This window comes from Notothenia rossii, assembly GCF_949606895.1.
Source record: "Notothenia rossii genome assembly, contig: scaffold_269, whole genome shotgun sequence".
In the NCBI taxonomy this organism is placed as follows: Eukaryota; Metazoa; Chordata; class Actinopteri; order Perciformes; family Nototheniidae; genus Notothenia; species Notothenia rossii.
This window is the reverse complement of record NW_027639528.1, coordinates 6,631-31,782: the sequence shown is the minus strand read 5'-3', so window position 1 is coordinate 31,782 and position 25,152 is coordinate 6,631. Positions and strand designations below refer to the sequence as shown.

At 42.9% G+C, this 25,152-nt stretch overlaps 1 protein-coding gene across 4 annotated transcripts; it reads left to right on the top strand.

Annotated features, from left to right (window-relative positions):
• Nucleotides 1-318: 318 nt before the first annotated feature.
• On the top strand, nt 319-23,557 carry LOC307027712 (gap junction alpha-5 protein-like). Of its 4 annotated transcripts, none has more exons than XM_079696001.1 (7): nt 319-900; nt 10,262-10,402; nt 11,134-11,298; nt 13,599-13,892; nt 14,572-14,637; nt 15,083-15,231; nt 21,622-23,557. In XM_079696001.1, exons 2-7 carry the CDS (start codon nt 10,334-10,336, stop codon nt 22,139-22,141), a joined length of 1,263 nt encoding a protein of 420 aa, XP_079552127.1. In that variant the 5' UTR covers nt 319-900; nt 10,262-10,333; the 3' UTR covers nt 22,142-23,557. The 4 variants fall into 4 exon arrangements, with proteins under 4 accessions (XP_079552127.1, XP_079552130.1, XP_079552129.1 ...); XM_079696003.1 differs by lacking the exon at nt 319-900 and adding an exon at nt 9,310-9,473 and having other exon boundaries at nt 9,517-10,402; XM_079696004.1 differs by lacking the exon at nt 14,572-14,637.
• The last annotated feature ends 1,595 nt before the right edge of the window (nt 23,558-25,152 follow it).

Sequence of the window (25,152 nt, the reverse complement as noted above, 5' to 3'; positions counted from 1 at the left end):
TGAGAGACTTGACTTTGAGAGACTTGACTTTGAGAGACTTGACTTTGAGAGACTTCACTTTGAGAGACTTCACTTTGAGACTTCACTTTGAGAGACTTGACTTTGAGAGACTTGACTTTGAGAGACTTCACTTTGAGAGACTTCACTTTGAGACTTCACTTTGAGAGACTTCACTTTGAGAGACTTCACTTTGAGAGACTTCACTTTGAGAGACTTCACTTTGAGACTTCACTTTGAGAGACTTCACTTTGAGAGACTTCACTTTGAGAGACTTCACTTTGAGAGACTTCACTTTGAGACTTCACTTTGAGAGACTTCACTTTGAGAGACTTCACTTTGAGACTTCACTTTGAGAGACTTCACTTTGAGAGACTTCACTTTGAGAGACTTCACTTTGAGACAAAGATAAGGCGGATAACATCCCTATATTTCCTTCGGACCCAAGCTGGACAAATTTGTGACTTAAGACAAGATTTTTGGAACCGTGCAAACCAGAAAACACACCTATATTTCCCTTCTGAGGATAGGTGAGGGAAGGACGAAGTGCCTTGCTCAAAGGCAGCTTAACGATAGCTGCCGAGGAGAGCGGAGATTTCATCCACTTTGTGAAGACTCTCTCAGACTGACTGCAATCTGAATCTGTTGAAGTGTTTGTCTGTTTTCTACAAACTTGATTTTTGCCTCAACTTTAAATTTAAGGGCTTATTTTGAACACATTTGTGACTAAAGACGAGACTTTTGGACTCCTGCAAATCAGAAAACATACTAATATCTTCTACTGAGGACAAGAGAGGAAAGTAAGGAAGTGCCTTGCTCAAAGGCAGCTTAACAACACGAGGACAGCTAAGATTTAATCGACTTTTCCCAGAGTTTCTCGGGCTGAACGCGATCCTAAATCAGGTAACGTGTGCGTTCATCTTTAACACTCATATTAATCTGATATCAAACTTTTTATTTTTCTATCTCAAGTTCAAATTTAGCAACTTTAGACTTGAAACTGAAATCATAGATCAGTCAGAGTTTATCCTTTAATTAAGGGCTGAATATTCACTGATTTAAAACAACATTCAAAGCACTGTTGTTTCATTAGATGTTCATTTGATTCAGGGAGTGTTACATTGTGATGTCACTATGTTCCGGATGTAAACAAGGGGAGTCCAATGAGGCCTTTCAGACAGTTCCCTCCAAATTAAACATTAACATGCAGAATTAAAATGTGAAAAAAAGGATTTAACCGGACAGTTCAGTGCAAGTGCTTCTTAAAATACTTAAATCCTATTGTGATTTAGTAAAAAGTAAAAAAGAACAAAATGGAAATTGAAAGGAGAATAATTAAACTACTTCAGACTTGTTGTTTTCTTTTGAGTAATGTCTCACGGGTTCATCGCGCTGACCTAATGAGTACTAATAGTGACATTTAAAAATAAGTCTTATTATCAGATGACAAACATCCTCAGGTCTGAGAGGGATGCCAACGACTCAACATGTATTGTTTCTGTTAACAAGCAAAGAGAGAGAGTGTGTGTGTGTGTGTGTGTGTGTGTGTGTGTGTGTGTGTGTGTGTGTGTGTGTGTGTGTGTGTGTGTGTGTGTGTGTGTGTGTGTGTGTGTGTGTGTGTGTGTGTGTGTTATCGAGACAGGATGCACAACAATGCTGAATGCTGAATAATGTGCACACACACACACATTCACGTAGAGGTCAGGCGAAAGTCTATACAAGGAAGTAATATTGTTATTAATGATGCTGGGAGCACTCGTGAAAGACATAAACACACATACACACACACACACACACACACGCACACGCACACGCACACACGCACACGCACACGCACCCAAAACAATTTCCAAAGCCTTTGGGCATTACAAAAACAGGAAGGGAGGGGCATGTGAGGGATGTTTCATAAATAACGGACATTTTTCTTTCTCTTAAATTCTCTCGTCATGTTTTTTCTCTTCCTGCGGGTTCAACTTATTTTAGGAAACACTTTCAAAACTAACCTAGTGCATGGAAACCTCAAGATGTTTAAGTATGCCAGTGTGTGTGTGTGTGTGTGTGTGTGTGTGTGTGTGTGTGTGTGTGTGTGTGTGTGTGTGTGTGTGTGTGTGTGTGTGTGTGTGTGTGTGTGTGTGTGTGTGTGTGTGTGTGTGTGTGTGTGTGTGTGTGTGTGTGTGTGTGTGTGTGTGTGTGTGTGTGTGTGTGTGTGTGTGTGTGTGTGTGTGTGTGTGCAGTCCTAAGTCTAGTTTTCCTTCCCGACGGAGAGGAGTGTGAGAACTGAGGCTGAAGCTAAACTAAGACTTGGGTCCAGACCTATTTATTAACAGGGTCTGAGAGAGGGTCACAGGGTCAAAATAATACAAGAACACACACACATATACAAACACACACATTTACAGACACACACACATTTGCTAACCACCATCACACACCAGCCAGCAACAACTACATTATTACAGTTGTATTAGGTGAATATTAGGATTTGGTACATAGGTATACGTAAATTAGTTGGAGATAAATTTCCTGTCTGATAATTAAAAAGGAAAACATCCTCTTCAGTCAAGATTCTTGAAAAAAAAAAATTCAAAATTCATCCAAAAAGGTCAATTTCTAAGAAAAATTCAAAATCTAGGAGAAATACTAAAACTGAGAACAAAAATTCTCTAAATTCTTATAATTTTTTTTCTAAATTGCAAAATCTGAGAAAAAAGTCAAAATCTGAGAAAAAAATTCAAAATCTGAGAAAAAAATCTAAATCTGAGAAAAACATTCTTAGAAAAAAGTCAATATCAGAGAAAAAGTCAAGATTCTTAGAAAAAAGACAAATTCTGAGAAAAAAGTCTAAATTCGTCGAAAAAGGTCTATTTCTAAAAAAAAAAAAATCTAAATCTAAGAGAAATTCAAAACCTGATAAAAAAAAAAGTCCAAATCGGAGAAAAAGTCAGAATCTGAGAAAAAGTCAAGATTCTTAGGAAAAGACAGAATTCTAACTTTTAACTTTGAAAATAAAATGACTTTTGGTAATTTTGCAAAAAGAAAATTCACGCGTTGCCCTAATCCTCTTTCATAATTCTGCTATACTTTACTTTACATTTCATTTAGCTGACGCTTTTATCCAAAGGGACTTACAATAAGTGCGTTCGACCAACAAAATACAACCTTGAAGAAAACATCAGGTTTCATAGAGCCAAACATTTCAAGTGCTACTCAACTGGCTCTAGATAAGCCAGCCCTTTATTAGTATATAAGTGCTTTGTTAGTAATTCTATCGCTCGAAGTGGAGTCTAAAGAGATGAGTTTTCAGTCTGAAGAAGATGTGTAAGCTTTCTGCTGTCCTGATTTCAATGGGGAGCTCATTCCACCATTTTGGATCCAGGATAGCAAACCCACGTGTTTTTGCTGATGGGAACTTGGGTCCCCCTCGCAGTGCGGGTGCAGCGAGCTGTTTGGCTGATGCAGAGCGGAGTGCACGTGCTGGGGTGTACGGTTTAACCATGTCCTGGATGTAGGAAGGGCCAGATCCATTCACAGCATGGTACGCAAGCACCAGTGTCTTGAAGTGGATTCTAGCAGTTACTGGAAGCCAGTGAAGGGAGCGGAGGAGCGGCGTGGTGTGGGAACATTTAGGAAGGTTGAAGACCAGACGAGGCGCTGCATTCTGGGTGAGCTGCAGAGGTCGGAGGGCACATGCAGGTAGACCAGCCAGGAGGGAGTTGCAGTAGTCTAGGCGTGAGATGACGAGAGCCTGGACCAGAACCTGCGTCTCTTTCTGGGTCAGCTGGGGACGTATCCTCCTGATGTTGTAAAGAGTGTATCTGCAGCAGCGGGTTGTAGCAGAGATGTTTGCAGTGAAGGACAGTTTGTTATCTAGGGTCACACCCAGACTCCTTGCAGTCTGAGTCGGGGAAACAACAGACGTGCCGATGTTGATTGTTAGGTCAAGAGTGGGACAATCTTTTCCCGGAAGGAAAAGCAGTTCAGTCTTGTCAAGGTTGAGCTTGAGGTGGTGAGCAGACATCCACTGAGAGATGTCTGCTAGGCAAGCAGAGATGCGTGCGACGACCTGGGTCTCTGAGCGGGGAAAGGACAGAATTAGTTGGGTGTCGTCAGCGTAGCAGTGGTATGAAAAACCATGCGGGCTAATGACTGGTCCGAGCGAGTTTGTGTACAAGGAGAAGAGGAGGGGACCGAGAACAGAGCCCTGAGGGACCCCTGTAGTTAATTGACAAGGGTCGGACTCGGACCCTCTCCAAGTTACCCTGTAGGTCTTTGAGGTATGAGGTGAGGAGGGAAAGTGCAGAGCCTGAAACTCCAAGTTCTTGGACAGTGCGAAGGAGGATCCGATGGTTCACTGTGTGGAATGCAGCAGACAGGTCCAGAAGGATGATGACAGAGGAGAGGGAGGCTGCTTTAGCAGTGTGCAGTTCATCATAAGCGCGCTGAAGCGGCTTTCATGTCCGAACCGAACTCACCAGCTGCTGGTATGTCATATTAGTCCATGCTTGTCTTTGTTTACTTCCTTGTTTCTATCTGACGTCAGAATAATGTGGTCTTGCCGTTGGCTAAACTGCCTCACGTGACTTGTGCTGTCAGTAGTGGCAGGTGATACTCCTCTCTAAGCTACACATTTATTTAACTGAATGCAGACTCGAGTTTCGAGTTTCTCCTAAGTTTGTTTGTTTATTTACTTTATCTGTTTTTATTGTATTTCTTTTGTAAACTTTATCTCTGGCTAGTTTGTTCACTCATGGGACTGCCTGGGGATCAGCCCCTGGGCCTGATGGGCCTCTTGTGGGGAATGTTTGTTTGTTTTTGTTGTTGTTGTTGTTTTTGTTGCGGCTGTGTGTGCTTGTATGATCGGGATTTTGATTTCTGCCTATTAATTAAATCGAAAATAGACTTCAGCCTTGCATCTAGTTTGACCTTAGCCTACAAATGCTGTACTCACAAAACACTGCTATTTCCTATGTTACTGAAACCTTATGAATGAGGCAAAAGGATTAAAAATTATTCATCTTAATATCAGGAGTTTGGTGTCAAAAATTAACCAGCTTCGTGTATGGGTCATTATGCATAAGCCACACATTATCACACTTTCGGAGACCTGGCTAGGTAGTCATATATCAAATAATGAAATTAATTTGACAAATTACAATTTATACAGATCTGACAGAGTCTCATTGGGTGGAGGTGTGGCCATTTTTGTGTTAGCAGAGCTCGCTTCTGAATTGATTACTCCCCCTGTTGAAGCTTATCTTTTTGAATGTATTTTTGTTAAAATCACACTGCATGAAAACAAGCGACTGATCATTGGAAGTGTATATAGACCACCATCATCCCCTGCTGATTCCTTTAATAATATAATCTCCACCATCAATTCCATCAATTCTATTTCTCAGAAAGGCGAACTAATAATACTTGGTGACTTTAACAAAAATTGGCTTGATAAATCATGCTCTAAAGAAAAAAATCTACTAAATAATCTAAACCTAACTCAACTTATTAAAGAGCCTACTCGTATTACACCCCGGTCTCAAACTCTTCTTGACTGGATACTGGCTTCTCATCCTGACAGATTTTCCAAGTCTGGTATCATGTCAGACTGTTTTAGTGACCATTGTGTTGTTTACTGTGTGTGGAAAATTAAAATTCCGAAAGTGCCCCCTAAGTTGATTAGTATCAGACAATATAAAAAACTGAATCTTGACTTATTTTTGAATGATTTACTTGCTATTAACTGGGACAGATTTCAGTTAATACCTTATGTTCAAGATGCATGGGATTTTTTTCTCTCCGAGTTCACAAAAGTAGTAGATAAACATGCACCATGGAAAACTATTAAGGTAAAGGGTAGACATCTCCCCTGGATCAGTCCTGAACTTATTGACCTCTTTAGGAAAAGGGACAAAGCATGGACAACATACCATCTGACAAGAGACAATGCTGACTGGGAAATATATAGAAAACTGAGAAATCTAAGCAAAACTAAAACTTCTAATGCCAAAGCTATTTACTACAGAGAATGCCTGACTGGTGACTTTAAAAATCCCAAAGAATTCTGGAGAAAAATTAAAACAATTACTAACATCTCTGAAAAACATTCAATTAATCAAATTAATCAAATTAAGCTTGATGGCAATATTCTACATGATCCACTATCTATTTCCCAGGTCTTCAACAATCATTTCTCGTCTGTCTGCTCCTCGCTTCTCCCTGACAGTCAACCGACTACCAGTTCTCTTGGTAATATGCCACCTTGTACCAGTTCTTTTTCCTTTCGGAAAATACGACCAACTGAAGTGCAGAAAGTAATTTGTGAATTAAAGGTAAGCAGTGGTGCTGGACTTGATGGGGTTGAAAATCGTTTTCTCAAGCTAGCCGCCAATATTATTATGTACCCTCTTACTGATTTATTCAACCTGTCACTTGTCTCCAGCGAACTACCACTTATCTGGAAATATGCACGTATTATTCCTCTTCATAAAAGTGGTGATCAGCTTGATTGCAATAATTACAGGCCTATCTCCATCCTATGCTCTGTTGCCAAAATATTTGAAAAAATCATCTTTAACCAACTTTCACTATACCTTAGTATTAACAACATTCTCACACCCCTTCAATCTGGTTTTAGATCAAATCATTCTACAGCTACTGCCCTACTTAAATTCACAAATGATGTGTTCTCTGCAGCTGATAGAGGGGAGTTAACTGGTGCCATCTTTATTGATCTTACCAAAGCTTTTGATGTTGTTGATCGCTATTTACTACTTGATAAATTATATGCTATTGGACTTTCTAGAAGTGCATTACTTTGGTTTAGCTCATATTTACATAATCGAAAACAGTGTGTTATTTTGAATGGGAAAAGTTCTGATCTCCTTATACAGCATAGTGGAGTACCTCAGGGCTCTACACTTGGACCACTACTTTTCACCATTTATATAAACAATTTGCCCTCCATTTTTCAAAACTGTAATGTTCATCTATATGCAGATGATACCGTTATTTACACATCAAAACCAAATCTCTCTCAAATTCAAGTTTCACTCCAGTCAGATTTCACCCTCCTGCAAGACTGGCTATTCCAGAACAAGTTACTTTTGAACAAAACTAAATCCTTCTCTATGATCTTTGGTACCCGACACAAACTCAAATCTTTGACTGGCTCATGTGATATTTCTTGCAATGATGGTACAATTCTGCATAGAGTTGACAGTTTTAAATATTTAGGGGTATGGCTTGACTCTAACCTTTCATTCAAACCTCATATTGATCATATACTGCATAAAGTAAACTTTGGTCTCGGTACTCTTTACCGCTCTCGGCACTGTTTTACCTTAAAAGTTAGGAAAAAACTTGCTACCCAACTGCTATTTCCCTTATTAGACTATTGTGACGTTGTTTATCTCAATGCTCCGAAATCTGTTCTAGCCCCGCTAAACATTGCTTACAATAGAATGTGTAGATTTATTCTCGGTTGTGATTTCCATACACACCACTGTGCACTGTACCTAAACCTCAATCTCCCTTCTCCTGATTTGAGAAGACATTTGCACTGGCTTGAGTTCATTTATAAAAGTTTCAACTTTAATTATCCCCCATATTTGAAACAGTATCTCTTTCGTTTTACATCAACCCACCAAGTTAGACATACCTCTCAGCTCTTCTTCAGCGTTCCTCTAGTTAAAAAGGACATTGGCAAAAGAGCCTTCAAATTTAAAGCTCCTGCTGATTGGAATAACTTACCTGCTACCATCAGATCTCTCCCTACTCTGACTTTGTTCAAGCGTGCATTGTCGTCTCACCTCAAGGTTGAATGTTTTTGTATGACCTGAAGTACTTTATTTATTGTTTAAGGGTTGTTGAGGCTCCATCTTATTTCACCATCTCCTCATGAGATGACCCACCTATTGCCCATTTCTAAGTCTTTATTTCTAAGTCTTTATTGTTATGATTTTGTATATATAGTACAGCTACTCTACTTTACTCTACCCAATGATATGCATTCAATGTAACCGCCTATAATGTATTACCATGTGCTGTATGCTTAGGCTGAATGTTTGTAATTTCTTGGTTATTTCTTCCGATGTATGTGTGTGAATGTTGTTTGTATGTTGTACTTGTTTGTTATTTGTTTTCTTGGGACCCCCTTGAAAACGAGGTGATTCACCTCAAGGGGTTTATCCTAATAAAGAAATTTGAATATATATATATATATATATCAGAGACAGCAAGGAGAGCAGTTTCTGTTGAGTGACCTGCCTTGAAACCATACTGGTGCGGATCCAGAAGGTTGTTCTGATGGAGATAACAGGAGAGTTATTTAAAGACAGTTCAAGTGTTTTAGACAGGAACGGGAGGAGAGAGACGGGTCTGTAGTTTCTAACATCAGACGGATTGAGAGTGGGTTTCTTTAGGAGAGGGTTTACTCTTGCCTCCTTGAGACTGTTTGGAAAGTGACCAGAAGTTAGAGAAGTGTTGATGAAATGAGAAACGGTAGAATATCAGGAGCGATAGTCTGAAGGAGGCTTGAGGGGATAGGGTCCAGAGGACAGGTGGTAGGACGGGCAGAGGTAATGAGGGTAAGACCCTCACTTGGAGAGAGAGGGGAGAAGGAGGTGAGTGTGTGGGTGAAGGGAGGGTCTGGTGACCCAGAGGAAAAGGAGGTCAGTGTGTGGGTGAAGGGAGGGTCTGGTCACCCAGCGGTGAGTAAAGGTGAGTCAGAAAAAGAAGAGCGAATATCATCAACCTTTTTTTCAAAGTAGTTAACAAAGTCGCTTGACAGAAGGGAGGAGGGAGGAGGGGCTTTGGGGGGGTCCAAGAGAGAGGAGGGGGAAGGGGCTTTGGGGGGGTCCAAGAGGGTGGAGAAGATGGAAAATAGTTTTTTGGGGTTGGAATAGGAAGATTGGATCTTGAAAGAAAGTGCTTTTTGCCTGAGAGATGGAAGCAGAGAAAGAGGAGAGGAGAGCCTGATAGGTTAGGAGGTCGTCATGGTGATTGGATTTCCACCGTTTCCGCTCTGCTGCCCGAAGGATGGTTCTATTAGCACGCAGTGCGTCATTTAGCTAGGGAGCAGGAGGGGACTGACGAGCCTGCAGAGATGTGAGAGGACAGAGAGAGTCCAGAGAGGACAGAGAGAGTCCAGAGAGGACGAGAGAGTAGAGAGGACAGAGAGAGTCCAGAGAGGAGGAGAGAGGAGAGAGAGAGTCCAGAGAGGATGAGAGAGTAGAGAGGACAGAGAGAGTCCAGAGAGGAGGAGAGAGGAGAGAGAGAGTCCAGAGAGGATGAGAGAGGAGAGAGGAGAGAGAGAGTCCAGAGAGGAGAGTTTCTGCAGTTTGGAGGCAGGAGTTGGAAGGAGTCAGAGGAAGGGAGGGCTGAGAGCACCGATGAGGCAAAGGTAGAAGGGGAGAGGGAACGAAGGTTACGGCGGACAGGTGCAGAGTTAGAAGAGATTAGGTTGTTATGTTTGGAAAGGGGTAGAGAGAATGAAATGAAGAAGTGATTGGAGGTGTGAAAGAGGTAGAGAGAATGAAATGAAGAAGTGATCGGAGGTGTGGAGCGGGTTTACAGAGAGGTTAGAAGTAGAGCAGTTCCTTGAGAATATGAGATCAAGGACATTGCCAGCGTTATGAGTTGGTGGGGATGGAGACAGTGAGAGAGCAAAGGTGGTTCACAGAGATGTTAGTTCAGATGTCTTCCCTGTCTGGAGGTTGAAGTCTCCGAGAAGTACAGCGGGAGGGCCAGTTTCAGGGATGTGTGAGAGGAGATGATCTAACTCCTCCAAGAAGTCCCCCAAGGCGCCTGGTGGACGGTAGAGAACAACAATGGTTCATTGTATAGGATGGGTTACTGTGACGGCATGGAATTCAAAGGAGGAAGGAGTGAAGTCAGGTAGCTTGAAGAGGGAAAAGCTCCAGTTGGGAGAGAGCAGGAGACCAGAGCCCCCTCCTCTGCCAGAGGGTCTGGGTGTGTGGGAGAAGGAATATGCTGTGGAGAGAGCTGCTGGGGTGGATGTGTTGGATGGAGTAATCCAGACTGGGAATCAGCTGGTGAAAGTAATCCTTATTTTCATCTAAAGTAACAGACAGAGAATCAGCACTTTGGAAACAGGGCTGAAACAGAGGGGATTGTGGGTAATGCTGCAATGATCTGTTTGGTGTTTCAGCCAATCAGAGACAGGCTCTGGATATATATGAGACCTGTGATATATTGATGAGAAACAGTATGATAGGGGACCTTTAACACCATGCTCTCTGTTCTTCAGGTGGATCGAGGTCCTGCAGACTGACTTCTGAGAGATTTTAAATACAAAGGGTGTTCTGAGCTCTAACCCAGCATGGCAGACTGGAGCTTACTGGGAAACTTCCTGGAGGAAGTACAGGAGCACTCTACCTCTGTTGGCAAGGTTAAAACACACACACACACACACACACACACACACACACACACACACACACACACACACACACACACACACACACACACACACACACACACACACACACACACACACACACACACACACACACACACACACACACACACACACACACACACACACACACACACACACACACACACACACACACACACATTGCATGCCAGGCACCAGACTTCCTCTCATAGACATATACAAACCCAAATAGAATAAATAATATATTTAACATGTATAAATATATATGTTTTCATGTTTTCCTGTTTAATTGTGTGTATCCCAGTTTAGGCTAGTGGTACAGGCTGTGTGTTTACATTGTACAGAAGTCATTTAAAAAATGTCAAATAACAAACATTTTCATAAATGTTATGTAACGTCCACTTTAAATGTTCCTAAATAGTTTTAGGAGCAATTAAAGTACAGGACACATTACTTTGACTATATAATAAGTTATTTTGACCAGTTATTTGTACTGCTAAAGAAGTCATTTTAAATAATTTTGAATAGCGAAAATGATTTTAGATTTTATGCATCTTTCACTTAATACACAATAAATCCTTTTTATGCAAACTTAGTCCACATTTCTATAGCACTAACACCTATTTCCAGGAGCTCCTCCATTATTATCATGATTTCCATTCAGTATCTATATGTGATTGTTTCTGAGAGTTTGATATATGTTTGTTGTTTTTTCTGCACAGGTGTGGCTGACGGTCCTCTTTATCTTCCGGATCCTGGTGCTGGGCACCGCCGCCGAGTCGTCGTGGGGAGACGAGCAGGAAGACTTTAACTGTGACACCGAGCAGCCGGGCTGCGAGAACGTGTGCTACGACCGAGCGTTCCCCATCGCACACATTCGATACTGGGTAACAAGAAGATACACTTAGTGTGATGATGGCATGTGAGGAAATAATCTCTGTGTCAAAGAAACGTTTATGAATCTTACACGTTTAGTTCAGCAGGATAATCTCCACATGTTAACTATACCGAACTACAGCACGGTCACATGACTTCCCGTCACCACCGCTAAGCTAAAGGTGGCTAATGTTGGGCTATAAAGGAACTACAGCACGGTCACATGACTTCACGTCACCACCGCTAAGCTAAAGGAGGCTAATGTTGGGCTATGAAGGAACTACAGCACGGTCACATGACTTCCCGTCACCACCGCTAAGCTAAAGGAGGCTAATGTTGGGCTATAAAGGAACTACAGCACGGTCACATGACTTCACGTCACCACCGCTAAGCTAAAGGAGGCTAATGTTAATACTTGAATGCTCGCATTAAGAGACCAGTCCAGTGGCGCAAAGCGTAAATTCAGTGTCTTTAAAAGTCGGGATTAGACGGTGTAATGAATGTGCATCCTTCTGTTCCTTTTGGCAAGACAGGAATTCTGATGCTATCACCTCCACAGGAAGACATAAACTACCCAGAACTTCACAGAAATGTGAATACATACAGGAAGAAAGAACATCCGCAGGATACAGCTAACAGAATGCGTTCATCAAAGTCCATATGGTGTTATGGAAAATAACCTTTTTACAATTTGTTTAGAATAATCAGTAGTCTGTGGTATGTTCCCCTATTATGCTGTTTTTCATCAATATATCACACGCCCCTCTGAGAGAGATTTGGTTACAAAGAACTCAATGGTGCTCTAGGAGGAGATTCAGGTGATAAGGGGGGGGGGGGTTACCTTGGTTGCTGATTGGCTAATGGTTACACAAGACAACACATCGTTATGACATCACAAAGTGACCAAAATCTGATCAGCTCATTTTCAGACAGGTTTTTATAGAAATGGATCAAAAAGAGAGAGAATCTTTGTTCCTGAAACTTTCAGAGTCTCTTTCCACAGAGGGGACACATGTTGATGTAGAAGAGACATGAAGAAGAGGGGACACATGTTGATGTAGAAGAGACATGAAGAAGAGGGGACACGTGTTGATGTAGAAGAGACATGAAGAAGAGGGGACACATGTTGATGTAGAAGAGACATGGAAAAGAGGGGACACATGTTGATGTAGAAGAGACATGAAGAAGAGGGGACACATGTTGATGTAGTAGAGACATGGAGAAGAGGGGACACATGTTGATGTAGAAGAGACATGAAGAAGAGGGGACACATGTTGATGTAGAAGAGACATGAAGAAGAGGGGACACATGTTGATGTAGAAGAGACATGGAAAAGAGGGGACACATGTTGATGTAGAAGAGACATGAAGAAGAGGGGACACATGTTGATGTAGAAGAGACATGAAGAAGAGGGGACACGTGTTGATGTAGAAGAGACATGAAGAAGAGGGGACACATGTTGATGTAGAAGAGACATGAAGAAGAGGGGACACATGTTGATGTAGTAGAGACATGGAGAAGAGGGGACACATGTTGATGTAGAAGAGACATGAAGAAGAGGGGACACATGTTGATGTAGAAGAGACATGAAGAAGAGGGGACACATGTTGATGAAGAAGAGACATGAAGAAGAGGGGACACATGTTGATGTAGAAGAGACATGGAAAAGAGGGGACACATGTTGATGTAGAAGAGACATGAAGAAGAGGGGACACATGTTGATGTAGAAGAGACATGAAGAAGAGGGGACACATGTTGATGTAGAAGAGACATGAAGAAGAGGGGACACATGTTGATGTAGAGGAGACATGAAGAAGAGGGGACACATGTTGATGTAGAAGAGACATGGAAAAGAGGGGACACATGTTGATGTAGAAGAGACATGAAGAAGAGGGGACACATGTTGATGTAGAAGAGACATGGAAAAGAGGGGACACATGTTGATGTAGAAGAGACATGAAGAAGAGGGGACACATGTTGATGTAGAAGAGACATGAAGAAGAGGGGACACATGTTGATGTAGAAGAGACATGAAGAAGAGGGGACACATGTTGATGTAGAAGAGACATGAAGAAGAGGGGACACATGTTGATGTAGAAGAGACATGAAGAAGAGGGGACACATGTTGATGAAGAAGAGACATGAAGAAGAGGGGACACATGTTGATGTAGAAGAGACGTGAAGAAGAGGGGACACATGTTGATGTAGAAGAGACATGAAGAAGAGGGGACACATGTTGATGTAGAAGAGACATGAAGAAGAGGGGACACATGTTGTTGTGCATAACTTAACTTCCCTTCTCTTCCGGCAGGTTCTCCAGATCGTTTTCGTGTCGACTCCCAGTCTGATCTACATGGGTCACGCCATGCACACCGTCCGCCAAGAGGAGAAGAGGAGGAGCAGGGAGGAAGAGGAGGGAGAGGGGGGAGGAAGAGAGGAGGATCCTGGAGGAGGGGAAGAAACAGGCCAGGAGAAACAAGGAAGGAAAGTAGACAAGGAGAGAGGAAAGGAGAAGAGTTTAGGTCTGTCTGCGGGTCGAGTTCATCTGAGAGGAGCGCTGCTGCAGACCTACATCCTGAGCATCCTGATCCGCAGCATCATGGAGGTACACACAGTACACACAGTACACACAGTACAGTACACACAGTACACACAGTACACACAGTACACACAGTACAGTACACACAGTACACACAGTACCATACACACAGTACACACAGTACACACAGTACACACAGTACAGTACACACAGTACACACAGTACCATACACACAGTACACACAGTACACACAGTACAGTACACACAGTACACACAGTACACATAGTACAGTACACACAGTACACACAGTACAGTACACACAGTACACACAGTACACATAGTACAGTACACACAGTACACACAGTACACACAGTACACTCAGTACAGTACACACAGTACACACACTGGTTCTATATAACGTGACCCGAGCCCAGTCTGCTCCGATTGGTCAGCTGGACGGCTCTGATGTGATTGGTCAACCGGCTTAACGATGTCCCGCCCCTTAGCCTATCACATACAATGTCTTGGAAAGCTAGCCAATAGGAGCGTGAGTGTTCCGTAGTGATGTCACTATGTTCCGGAAGTAAACAAAGGAGTCCAATGAGGCGTTTCAACAGGGAACACAGGGACTTTAGCCTTTGCAGACCATTTGCATGCACTAAAATAGAGCACACGGGAAGAAGGGCCTCCTTAATGTGTGTTTCTGTCTCTGTGTAGCGGTGACTGTGGTTGTGTCTCCGTACAGGTGGTGTTTCTGATCCTCCAGTACTTCATGTACGGAGTCTTCCTCCATTCTCTGTACATCTGCAAGGTAACAAATACTAATCATTTTGAGATGAATACAATATATCAGAAAGCACAACGACATATCAGGAAAGAAACAAGTCCATAAAGAGAAGAATACTTTAGAAAAAAAATACATTTCAGAAAAACCTAACATATTTGGAAACAACATTTCAGAGAAAAAATACTTTAGAAAACAGAGCAAAGTTTTATGAAAAATAACAGGAACATTCTGGAAAATCCAACAGTTCAGAAAAGATAACGAGAACAAATCAGAAAGCATACTGACATCAGAAAAGTTTTGTTTTGGAAAATGGTTTTGGTTTTTCAATAAAAAACGAACACTTGTTGTGATTTTTTTTTGAAATGTTCATTTGTGTTGTTTTTTCACGTTGTGTTATGTCTCCATGTTTTCACCTGCAGGGACGCCGTATATAACATATCAACTCACAACCTCTCTCTCTGTTCCTCAGGCCTCGCCCTGCCCTCACCCGGTGAACTGCTACGTCTCCAGACCCACGGAGAAGAACGTGTTCATCGTGTTCATGATGACGGTGTCGGCCGTCTCTCTGGCTCTCAGCGTGTTGGAGCTGCACCACCTGGCCTGGAGGCACTGCTGCAGGTACCACGAACATTACTAAATACCAGAGACGGCAAAAGTACACACATCCTTTACTCAAGTAGAAGTACACACATCCTTTACTCAAGTAGAAGTACACACATCCTGTACTCAAGTAGAAGTACACACATCCTTTACTCAAGTAGAAGTACACACATCCTTTACTCAAGTAGAAGTACACACATCCTGTACTCAAGTAGAAGTACACACAATCTTTACTCAAGTAGAAGTACACACATCCTTTACTCAAGTAGAAGAAGTACACATACTGGTGTTTAAAAATACTCTGGTGAAAGTAGAAGTACTGACTAAACTTATTTCCTCAAGTCAAAGTAAAGAGGCTTTGAAATGTACTTCAGTAAAAAGTACCCATAACTAGCAGCTGTTTTAAAGAGTACCTGACCTCCCTTTATATTAATAGAACAATAATGTCATTGTTAGCTAATGAATGTTTCCATGGTGACCAACGGCAACATGACAACGTTTTCATTGGTCCCTCTTCTTTAGAGAAGACCAGGAAATGATGGATACACGGATCGTGTTCGAATCAATAGGCACGCAATGACTCTAAATAATAATGATCACCAAACACACATTCAGACTAAAGGAACCAGACTGTTTGGAAAATGAGAGAAGTAGAAAGTACAGGTATTTGTGTTCAACATGTAAGAAGTAGAAAGTACAGGTATTTGTGTTCAACATGTGAGAAGTAGAAAGTACAGGTATTTGAGTTCAACATGTAAGAAGTAGAAAGTACAGGTATTTGAGTTCAACATGTAAGAAGTAGAAAGTACAGGTATTTGAGTTCAACATGTGAGAAGTAGAAAGTACAGGTATTTGTGTTCAACATGTAAGAAGTAGAAAGTACAGGTATTTGTGTTCAACATGTGAGAAGTAGAAAGTACAGGTATTTGTGTTCAACATGTAAGAAGTAGAAAGTACAGGTATTTGAGTTCAACATGTAAGAAGTAGAAAGTACAGGTATTTGAGTTCAACATGTGAGAAGTAGAAAGTACAGGTATTTGAGTTCAACATGTAAGAAGTAGAAAGTACAGGTATTTGAGTTCAACATGTAAGAAGTAGAAAGTACAGGTATTTGAGTTCAACATGTAAGAAGTAGAAAGTACAGGTATTTGAGTTCAACATGTAAGAAGTAGAAAGTACAGGTATTTGTGTTCAACATGTAAGAAGTAGAAAGTACAGGTATTTGTGTTCAACATGTAAGAAGTAGAAAGTACAGGTATTTGAGTTCAACATGTGAGAAGTAGAAAGTACAGGTATTTGAGTTCAACATGTGAGAAGTAGAAAGTACAGGTATTTGTGTTCAACATGTAAGAAGTAGAAAGTACAGGTATTTGAGTTCAACATGTAAGAAGTAGAAAGTACAGGTATTTGAGTTCAACATGTGAGAAGTAGAAAGTACAGGTATTTGAGTTCAACATGTGAGAAGTAGAAAGTACAGGTATTTGTGTTCAACATGTAAGAAGTAGAAAGTACAGGTATTTGTGTTCAACATGTAAGAAGTAGAAAGTACAGGTATTTGTGTTCAACATGTAAGAAGTAGAAAGTACAGGTATTTGAGTTCAACATGTAAGAAGTAGAAAGTACAGGTATTTGAGTTCAACATGTAAGAAGTAGAAAGTACAGGTATTTGTGTTCAACATGTAAGAAGTAGAAAGTACAGGTATTTGGGTTCAAAATGTAAGAAGTCAAAGTATAAAGTTGTCAGAAAAATAAGTAGTGGAGTAAAGTACTGATACAAGAACAATGAACTTAAGTACAGTAACGAAGTATTCGTACTCCACTACTTCCCACCTCTGCTAAATACTCTGTGTTTTATTTAATTATTTCTTAAATCAGAATGTCCTTGATGATTCATTGTGTTTGCCTTTGACTCTCACGTCTCAGAGGTTATTTAAAACAAAGAGTAGAAGATCACAGCTCCTTTTATGTATCCCTTAGTATCATTTAAAGGCTTATATTACCCTTCGGATAACATCTATTTTCAGGCAGAGACTTTATAGCGGCATCTGCTACGTTTCTTGACCCAATATGTATCAAATCAGTCTCTCATTTGAATCAAAAACAACATCTAAAAGAGACTGAATGATCAGGTCTGAGCGCTGATTTTCCAACTTGATCATAACTCCAAGGGCTTTTTTTACCAGTATATAATAACGAGTGTATCCGCAACCATGATTCCGATTTGCCCCAAATGTTAAGAGATTATTCGGTGGCTACTCTTCCTCACCAAGTTTCTGGGAAATCGGGCAAACGGTTTGTCCGTGATCCTGCTGACAAACAAACAAACAAAGTTGAAAACATGACCCTTTTGGCGGGAGTAGAAAATGGAAAGCTGCTTTTATAAAGGACGATATAAACTTCACTGATTTCACACTTAAAGCTCAGTTTACCCATCATAAAAGACGTTTGGAAAAAGATCTGTTGATGTGATCAGACTCAGATTGGGTTGAGTGAGAACATGAAAACAGAAACCGCCTGTCTCAAAGCTGCGGGTCCGGATATTAAAAACAAAGGGTCCTGTTAGTTTCCTTAGAGATTGATTAAAGCGAAAGCAGTATAGTGTCCGTGAGAAGAAAGGCTCTTTGTGCACGTCTTGTAGAACTGGAGATAAACAAAGATCTCTTTTCACCCGCACCGAAGATCCTGCATCGATTTGAAGCCTTCAGTGATTATTTTGTTTAACTTCATGTCGAGCAAACTGAGCCTCAAACCTCCTGCGGCCAAAACATGACTTCTTCTACAAATGAAAATCTTTGTGTAATAAAAAGCTTCTTTCTACAAGAGCAAAACCACTGCTTCACGACGTCTGACTGGAGTTCAATAGGACTTTAAATGCATGGTCTCGATACGTTTAGATTTAGAAAGATACCGTGGTTCTTTTCTTTGTATTCGCCAGCGGGGCGTTTACTGACGTATTTCAAACCGCAGATCTCAAATCTCTTCAGCTTGTGTTAACCACAGACCTTATCTCAGGCCAACAACCAGAAACACATTCAGAAAACCATTGACTTCCAGGTCTCTTCTTGTGAAGCATTCAGATATCTTAATCTTTCACATTGTGTTTGTTATTGAGATATCTTCATGGTGAGATTGCACGATGTAATCATTATTACCTCAGCATAGTTCAGTCAGACAACTCACGTGTTTCTTAACATGTTTATTAGAAGCAGCATATAGTTGAGTTTGGCGTCTAGGCTCGGGCCTCATCACTCCGCAGATTTACAAAGAACATTGAGTGATGATTAGAAAACTATCCCCCGAGCCTACAGGTGGAAGCTGGGGTGAGGCTGGGGTGGAAGCTGGGGTGAAGCTGGGATGGAAGCTGGGGTGGAAGCTGGGGTGAAGCTGGGGTGAAGCTGGAGTGGAAGCTGGGGTGGAAGCTGGGGTGGAAGCTGGGGGCAGAAGCTGGGATGGAAGCTGGGGTGGAAGCTGGGGTGGAAGCTGGGGTGGAAGCTGGGGGTAGAAGCTGGGATGGAAGCTGGGGTGGAAGCTGGGGTGGAAGCTGGGGTGAGGCTGGGGTGGAAGCTGGGGTGGAAGCTGGGGTGGAAGCTGGGGTGGAAGCTGGGGGCAGAAGCTGGGATGGAAGCTGGGGTGGAAGCTGGGGGCAGAAGCTGGGGTGGAAGCTGGGATGGAAGCTGGGATGGAAGCTGGGGTGGAAGCTGGGATGGAAGCTGGGATGGAAGCTGGGGTGGAAGCTGGGGTGGAAGCTGGGGTGAGGCTGGGGTGGAAGCTGGGATGGAAGCTGGGATGGAAGCTGGGATGGAAGCTGGGATGGAAGCTGGGGTGGAAGCTGGGATGGAAGCTGGGATGGAAGCTGGGGTGGAAGCTGGGGTGGAAGCTGGGATGGAAGCTGGGGTGGAAGCTGGGATGGAAGCTGGGATGGAAGCTGGGATGGAAGCTGGGATGGAAGCTGGGGTGGAAGCTGGGGTGGAAGCTGGGGTGGAAGCTGGGGTGGAAGCTGGGGTGGAAGCTGGGATGGAAGCTGGGATGGAAGCTGGGGTGGAAGCTGGGATGGAAGCTGGGATGGAAGCTGGGGTGGAAGCTGGGGTGGAAGCTGGGGTGAGGCTGGGGTGGAAGCTGGGGTGAAGCTGGGATGGAAGCTGGGGTGGAAACTGGGGGTAGAAGCTGGGGTGGAAGCTGGGATGGAAGCTGGGATGGAAGCTGGGGTGGAAGCTGGGATGGAAGCTGGGATGGAAGCTGGGGTGGAAGCTGGGGTGGAAGCTGGGGTGGAAGCTGGGGTGGAAGCTGGGATGGAAGCTGGGGTGAAGCTGGGGTGGAAGCTGGGGTGAAGCTGGGATGGAAGCTGGGGTGAAGCTGGGGTGAGGCTGGGGTGGAAGCTGGGGTGAAGCTGGGGTGGAAGCTGGGGTGGAAGCTGGGGTGAGGCTGGGGTGGAAGCTGGGGTGGAAGCTGGGGTGGAAGCTGGGGTGGAAGCTGGGATGAGGCTTGGGTGAAGCTGGGGTGAAGCTGGGGTGGAAGCTGGGGTGGAAGCTGGGGTGGAAGCTGGGATGAGGCTTGGGTGAAGCTGGGGTGAAGCTGGGGTGGAAGCTGGGGTGAAGCTGGGGTGAGGCTGGGGTGGAAGCTGGGGTGAAGCTGGGGTGAAGCTGGGGTGGAAGCTGGGATGGAAGCTGGGGTGAAGCTTGGGTGGAAGCTGGGGTGGAAGCTGGGGTGGAAGCTGGGATGAGGCTTGGGTGAAGCTGGGGTGAAGCTGGGGTGGAAGCTGGGGTGGAAGCTGGGGTGAGGCTGGGGTGGAAGCTGGGGTGGAAGCTGGGGTGAGGCTGGGGTGGAAGCTGGGGTGGAAGCTGGGGTGGAAGCTGGGGTGAGGCTTGGGTGAAGCTGGGGTGAAGCTGGGGTGGAAGCTGGGGTGGAAGCTGGGGTGAGGCTGGGGTGGAAGCTGGGGTGGAAGCTGGGATGAGGCTTGGGTGAAGCTGGGGTGAAGCTGGGGTGGAAGCTGGGGTGGAAGCTGGGGTGAGGCTGGGGTGGAAGCTGGGGTGGAAGCTGGGGTGAGGCTGGGGTGGAAGCTGGGGTGGAAGCTGGGGTGGAAGCTGGGGTGAGGCTTGGGTGAAGCTGGGGTGAAGCTGGGGTGGAAGCTGGGGTGGAAGCTGGGGTGAGGCTGGGGTGAGGCTGGGGTGGAAGCTGGGGTGGAAGCTGGGGTGAGGCTGGGGTGGAAGCTGGGATGGAAGCTGGGGTGGAAGCTGGGGTGGAAGCTGGGGTGGAAGCTGCGGTGGAAGCTGCGGTGGAAGCTGCGGTGGAAGCTGCGGTGGTGGGGGGGCAGGCAAGCAGCAGGAACATGAACGTAGCAGTAGCAAGTGAACACAGCAGCAGCAGCATAGCGAGGCAGAGGCAGGAAGACCTGGCAGCTCAAATAGAGCTCCATGTTTAGGAGAATGTGATTGGTTGGTTGTGAGAGGGACGAGGTGCGTCACGTGTTAATGTGTCATTGGTGCTCGAGTTGACTGCCTGAACTAGCTCGCAGGCTTCGCCCCATTTACGGTCAGATATCCGACAACTTTTAAACTGAGTTGAAGTTAACCTTTTCAAAAAATCTGTCCAGCGTCCTCTCAAACTTCTAAATCCACCCAAAATTCATCAAAATCCGTCCAAAGAGAGCACAAATACGGTCACTTTCTGGATAACACTGTCCTTTTGTACCATGAAAATGCCAAACATGTATTCAACATCCTCAATTAACCCAAATACTACTCCAAAATTGTCCAAATCAGCCAAGCCAATAGTCTATAATGCTAAATACGCAATGTATGCTAATTGTGTAAATGTCCCAACATATGCAGGTTAGCATCCGGCTGTGTCTGTGCTGGAGACCCTACTGTACACTTCTAACGTAACACTTTTGGTCTCAACAAAAAAGGCAATGAAATTATTCTGACCCGAGCTCCTCCAACAATACAACATAGTTATATAATAAAATACAAAAATACAAATACAAAAAATACAAAAATAGTGCAAGACAGTAGATATATCATATATTTGCTTCTCTAAATCTCGTTCCAGATGGTTCCTGTACCGGTCCTACAACTTTGATGTAAACTGTTACAAAACATCTGTCCAGTGTCCTCTAAATACTTCAAAATCCACCCAGAATTCATCAAAATCATGGCAAAGAACAAATAGGGCCACTATCTGGTGAAAACTGTCATTTTTGACCCTGAAAATGTCAGAAATGGACTCAAAAATCTCAATTTACCTAAAAAACACTCCAAAATTGTCCAAAGCGGCCACGACATTTGTCCACAAATGCTAATTAACGGAACTTATGCTAATTGTGCAAATGTCCCATCTATACATTTCTATCACACTTTTGGGGTCTCAAAAAGTCTCAAATCACGTTAACTTTTCTAATTCTCTCTCCAGGGGTTACCTGTCGAACCGCCGTGCCGCCGCTTCAGGTAAAGCATCTGTCGCCCGGCAGCTCTCTCTCTCTCTCTCTCCTCCCCCCCCCTCCACCCCCCCTCCGGACTTCAGCCAGTGTGTGATTGGCTCGTCTCTCTTCCTGCCCCTCCCCTTCCCAAACCACCGCCTGGCTGACCAACAGAACTCTGAGAACATGGCGACTGAGAAGCACAAAATGGCCGAAGAAGTGAACATGCTGCAGATGAGCTGCTTCTCTCAGAACCAGAACCAGAACACCTTCATCACTCCTGGCTGGCAGGAAGCTGGGAACAATCAGATCCAAGATGGCGGATACCTGAGGACAGGCACTGCCTCCTACCCCCCATCAGGCAGGGACGTCAGGGGCGTTCAGAGCCAAAATGGCGGCGCAGGCGGTTTGATGATGTGTCCGAACGGAGGAATCTGTCAGAAGGACAAACGCAGATTCAGCAAAACGAGTGGAACGAGCAGCCGCACGAGAACAGACGACCTCTCGGTGTAAAAAGAGAATATTCAACGACACATAACGACTGAATAAACTGGGACATGTTTGACCTTTAATGCATCAAAACAAAGGTCGTACAGCCGGAGGAATCGGGGCTGAAACTTTAAAACACTTTTCTCAGTCTCAAAAATTGCTTTAATTTCTATATTTCTCTCCAAACTGCGACACGTGTTCTGCTCCGTAAAACCGTTTCCATGACCACTACACATACTTGTTCTTACACCCATTCTTTAAACAATAACATTTTGCATTTCAGGAGGTTTTTTGTAGGGACGAGCAGCCGCACGAGAACTGACGACCTCTCGCTGTAAAAGAGAATATTAAACTATACTGAATAAACTGGGATGTGTTTGACCCTTTAATGCATCAAAGCAAAGGTCACAGAGGAATCAGGAAGAACACGCACTCTCTTATTTCCGAATAATTCTCTTTTTCATTTCCATATTTCTCCAGAGGAAGTTTCTTCTACTGTCTTTTGTTTACTGTTACAGAAACAAATTCTTGCAGAAATACTGAATGTCCCTCTGCGATGTGAACGTGTGTCGGCAGGTTTGATAACTGGTTGCAAATCACTCAAAAGAAGGTGTCTCTGCAGAAGATGCTTTATGACAAATGTTCCTTCTGAAGATAAGCCACTAACGGAGTGACAAAAGAAAGTTCAAGAGCTGTGAATCAGATGAGAAGTATACATGCATTTCACCACAAACAGCCGTCTGACGGAAAGCTCTTCACCCCGTTCACCAAAGTGCCTCAAACCTACTACTTCCTTGTATTTCTGTGTTTCCAAAGACCTTGACCTTTACTTTCCAAAGCTGATGGAAAAAGGTCAAAGCCGACTTTAATGTTAGTTATTTAGTGATTGTTCTGAACGTCTGACTGATTTACAGCCTTTGGAAATGAACCTGAACTGAACATCTGTAAAAGTCACGACACTGGAGGGCGTTGGGGAACTTTTCACCCTTTAGCTCCAACATGATCCTGTTTCTCATCAGTCTCTCACAGCTCTCAGATACAGAACCTGTCCGAGAGTGTTTGGCTGAAACTCCGTACATGTACTGTAACTGTTGTTGCTTCTAGGTTTGTTTACTTTGTCGTCATTTTCACTGTGTTTTAAAGAGTCTAAACCTGTTGTTCCACTGGATACAGATGTTTGTCCGATCACTGGAGTGCACACAATGACTCTTTAAAGGAGGATTTTTCGTATTATTCTTTTCAAAGTTAGGCTATGTTCAAACTTGTAATATGTCATATTGTGTTTTTAATTTGTTGTTTGGATGATTATTGTGATATATCATTAAGGGCTATGGAAACATCTGCTTTAATACAATCTTTGTGTAAGCTGTGTTTTTTAGGGTTAGGGTTCACATATCATTAAAGTTACTGATATCAATGATAAATCAAAAGTGTTTCCTATCTTGTAGTTTTGTATTTATTATTCTACTTTAATATTGTGAATGGTGTAAGACAGCTGTACCCAACCTTTTTCAACCCACTTAAGAATCTAAAATATTTGCGGCCCACATTCAACCAACAATACGGAGGCTAAATAAAGTTCTCGAGTACTTTTTATTTTAATTAGAAAAGGAGCTGGCCATCAGTAACAAACCGACATTTTTATTACACGGTTTAGTTGAATACTCGATTCTGATTGGTCAATTCAGAACATGTGACACGTTGTTAATCCAGTAGAACAGACCGCTGTCAAGGACTGTAATCACCGTTGCTACGGAGGATCGAGAAAGAGAAAGGAAAAATCGTAATAATGAAATGTTTCCACACAAATCACAATGTTTTACTAATTATTTGGCGGCCCACTTGCAATGTCTTCGCGGACCACTAGAGGGCTGCAGCCCACAGGTTGGGAACCGCTGCTGTAAGAGAATAAAGGTTTGTTTATCAGATGCAGACGATAAGAGGAACACTTCAGCATCTACGTTTACATTCATGGAGATAACATCTGTGTAACTTGTTGACCCTGTTATAACAAAGCACATCGTTTCTTTATAAAGATCATTATTAATGAGATACGAGAGCAACCTGCTGCTGAGGTGGAAGATGGGTGGAGTTAAGGAGTGTGAAGAAAAGTCTAGTTTTCAACAGAAATATCAGGATTTATTCATAAGAAAATCAATAAATAACAATGATATGGTTTGTTTTTTAAAGTTTGGAGAGACCCTTCGTGTTAGTGTGTCATGTGACCCAGGTTAAATATATCTGTTTTGGCACAAACAATAAACCAAAGTGCTGAACACATTTGGAAGTAATGCACCTACGTTTTGTATTTATATAACTTTATCATCGATATCCTGTGAGTATCTGAGTATAGATCTGAATCCTTTCCCTTTGTCTCGTCTAAAAATATTAAATATTAGAGTTTGTATGATTGGTTTCTGAGAAAATGCTGGATAGTTCAAGGAAGAGGCTCTCTGAGATTTAAAAATAACGTCTGCCCATTTCCCACGGCTCGTTTCCAGGAATGTTTGGGAACTGGAACTGGGAATATTTCTCTGTTTTTCTTTCCCTGTTTCCTCCTCCTCTCCCAGCTGTGCCATGTTTACACCACATACATAAAGCTCATCAAATCACCTGCTGATGTCACTCAGGTACAAAGACTAAAGGGTCAGAGTCAGGTTGTGTTATATATAAAATAAATATAAAAGGTAGGAAAAATAAAATGGTACATAAGTAACGTCCGAAATGTGACGCTATCATGTATTATTATTATTATTATGCAAATGGAGCAAAGATCACATTCAAAACAGAATTGGAAATTATATACGATTTGTTTGTGAAATGGAGGAGGCTCGACGGCGACTGGAAAAGCTCATAATGAAAGTTATAAAGGAAAAGGAAAATGTACAGGGGAGTTGGAGAAGAGAAATGCAAACAGCATTAGTTTAAGAAGTTAAATAAACAATGTTGGAAAAGTAGTGCAGAGGCAGAGCAAAGAACTAAGTGTGTAATCACTGAAAACACCTAAAACAACCTCAAATCTATCCTGTGGATGT

Coding starts and splice junctions, on each gene's coding strand:
- LOC307027712 (XM_079696001.1), top strand. CDS start 10,334: ATGGCAGACTGGAGCTTACTGGGAAACTTCCTGGAGGAAGTACAGGAG. Junction 13,893..14,571: donor TGATCCGCAGCATCATGGAG/GTACACACAGTA, acceptor GTCTCCGTACAG/GTGGTGTTTCTGATCCTCCA. Junction 15,232..21,621: donor GCCTGGAGGCACTGCTGCAG/GTACCACGAACA, acceptor TTCTCTCTCCAG/GGGTTACCTGTCGAACCGCC.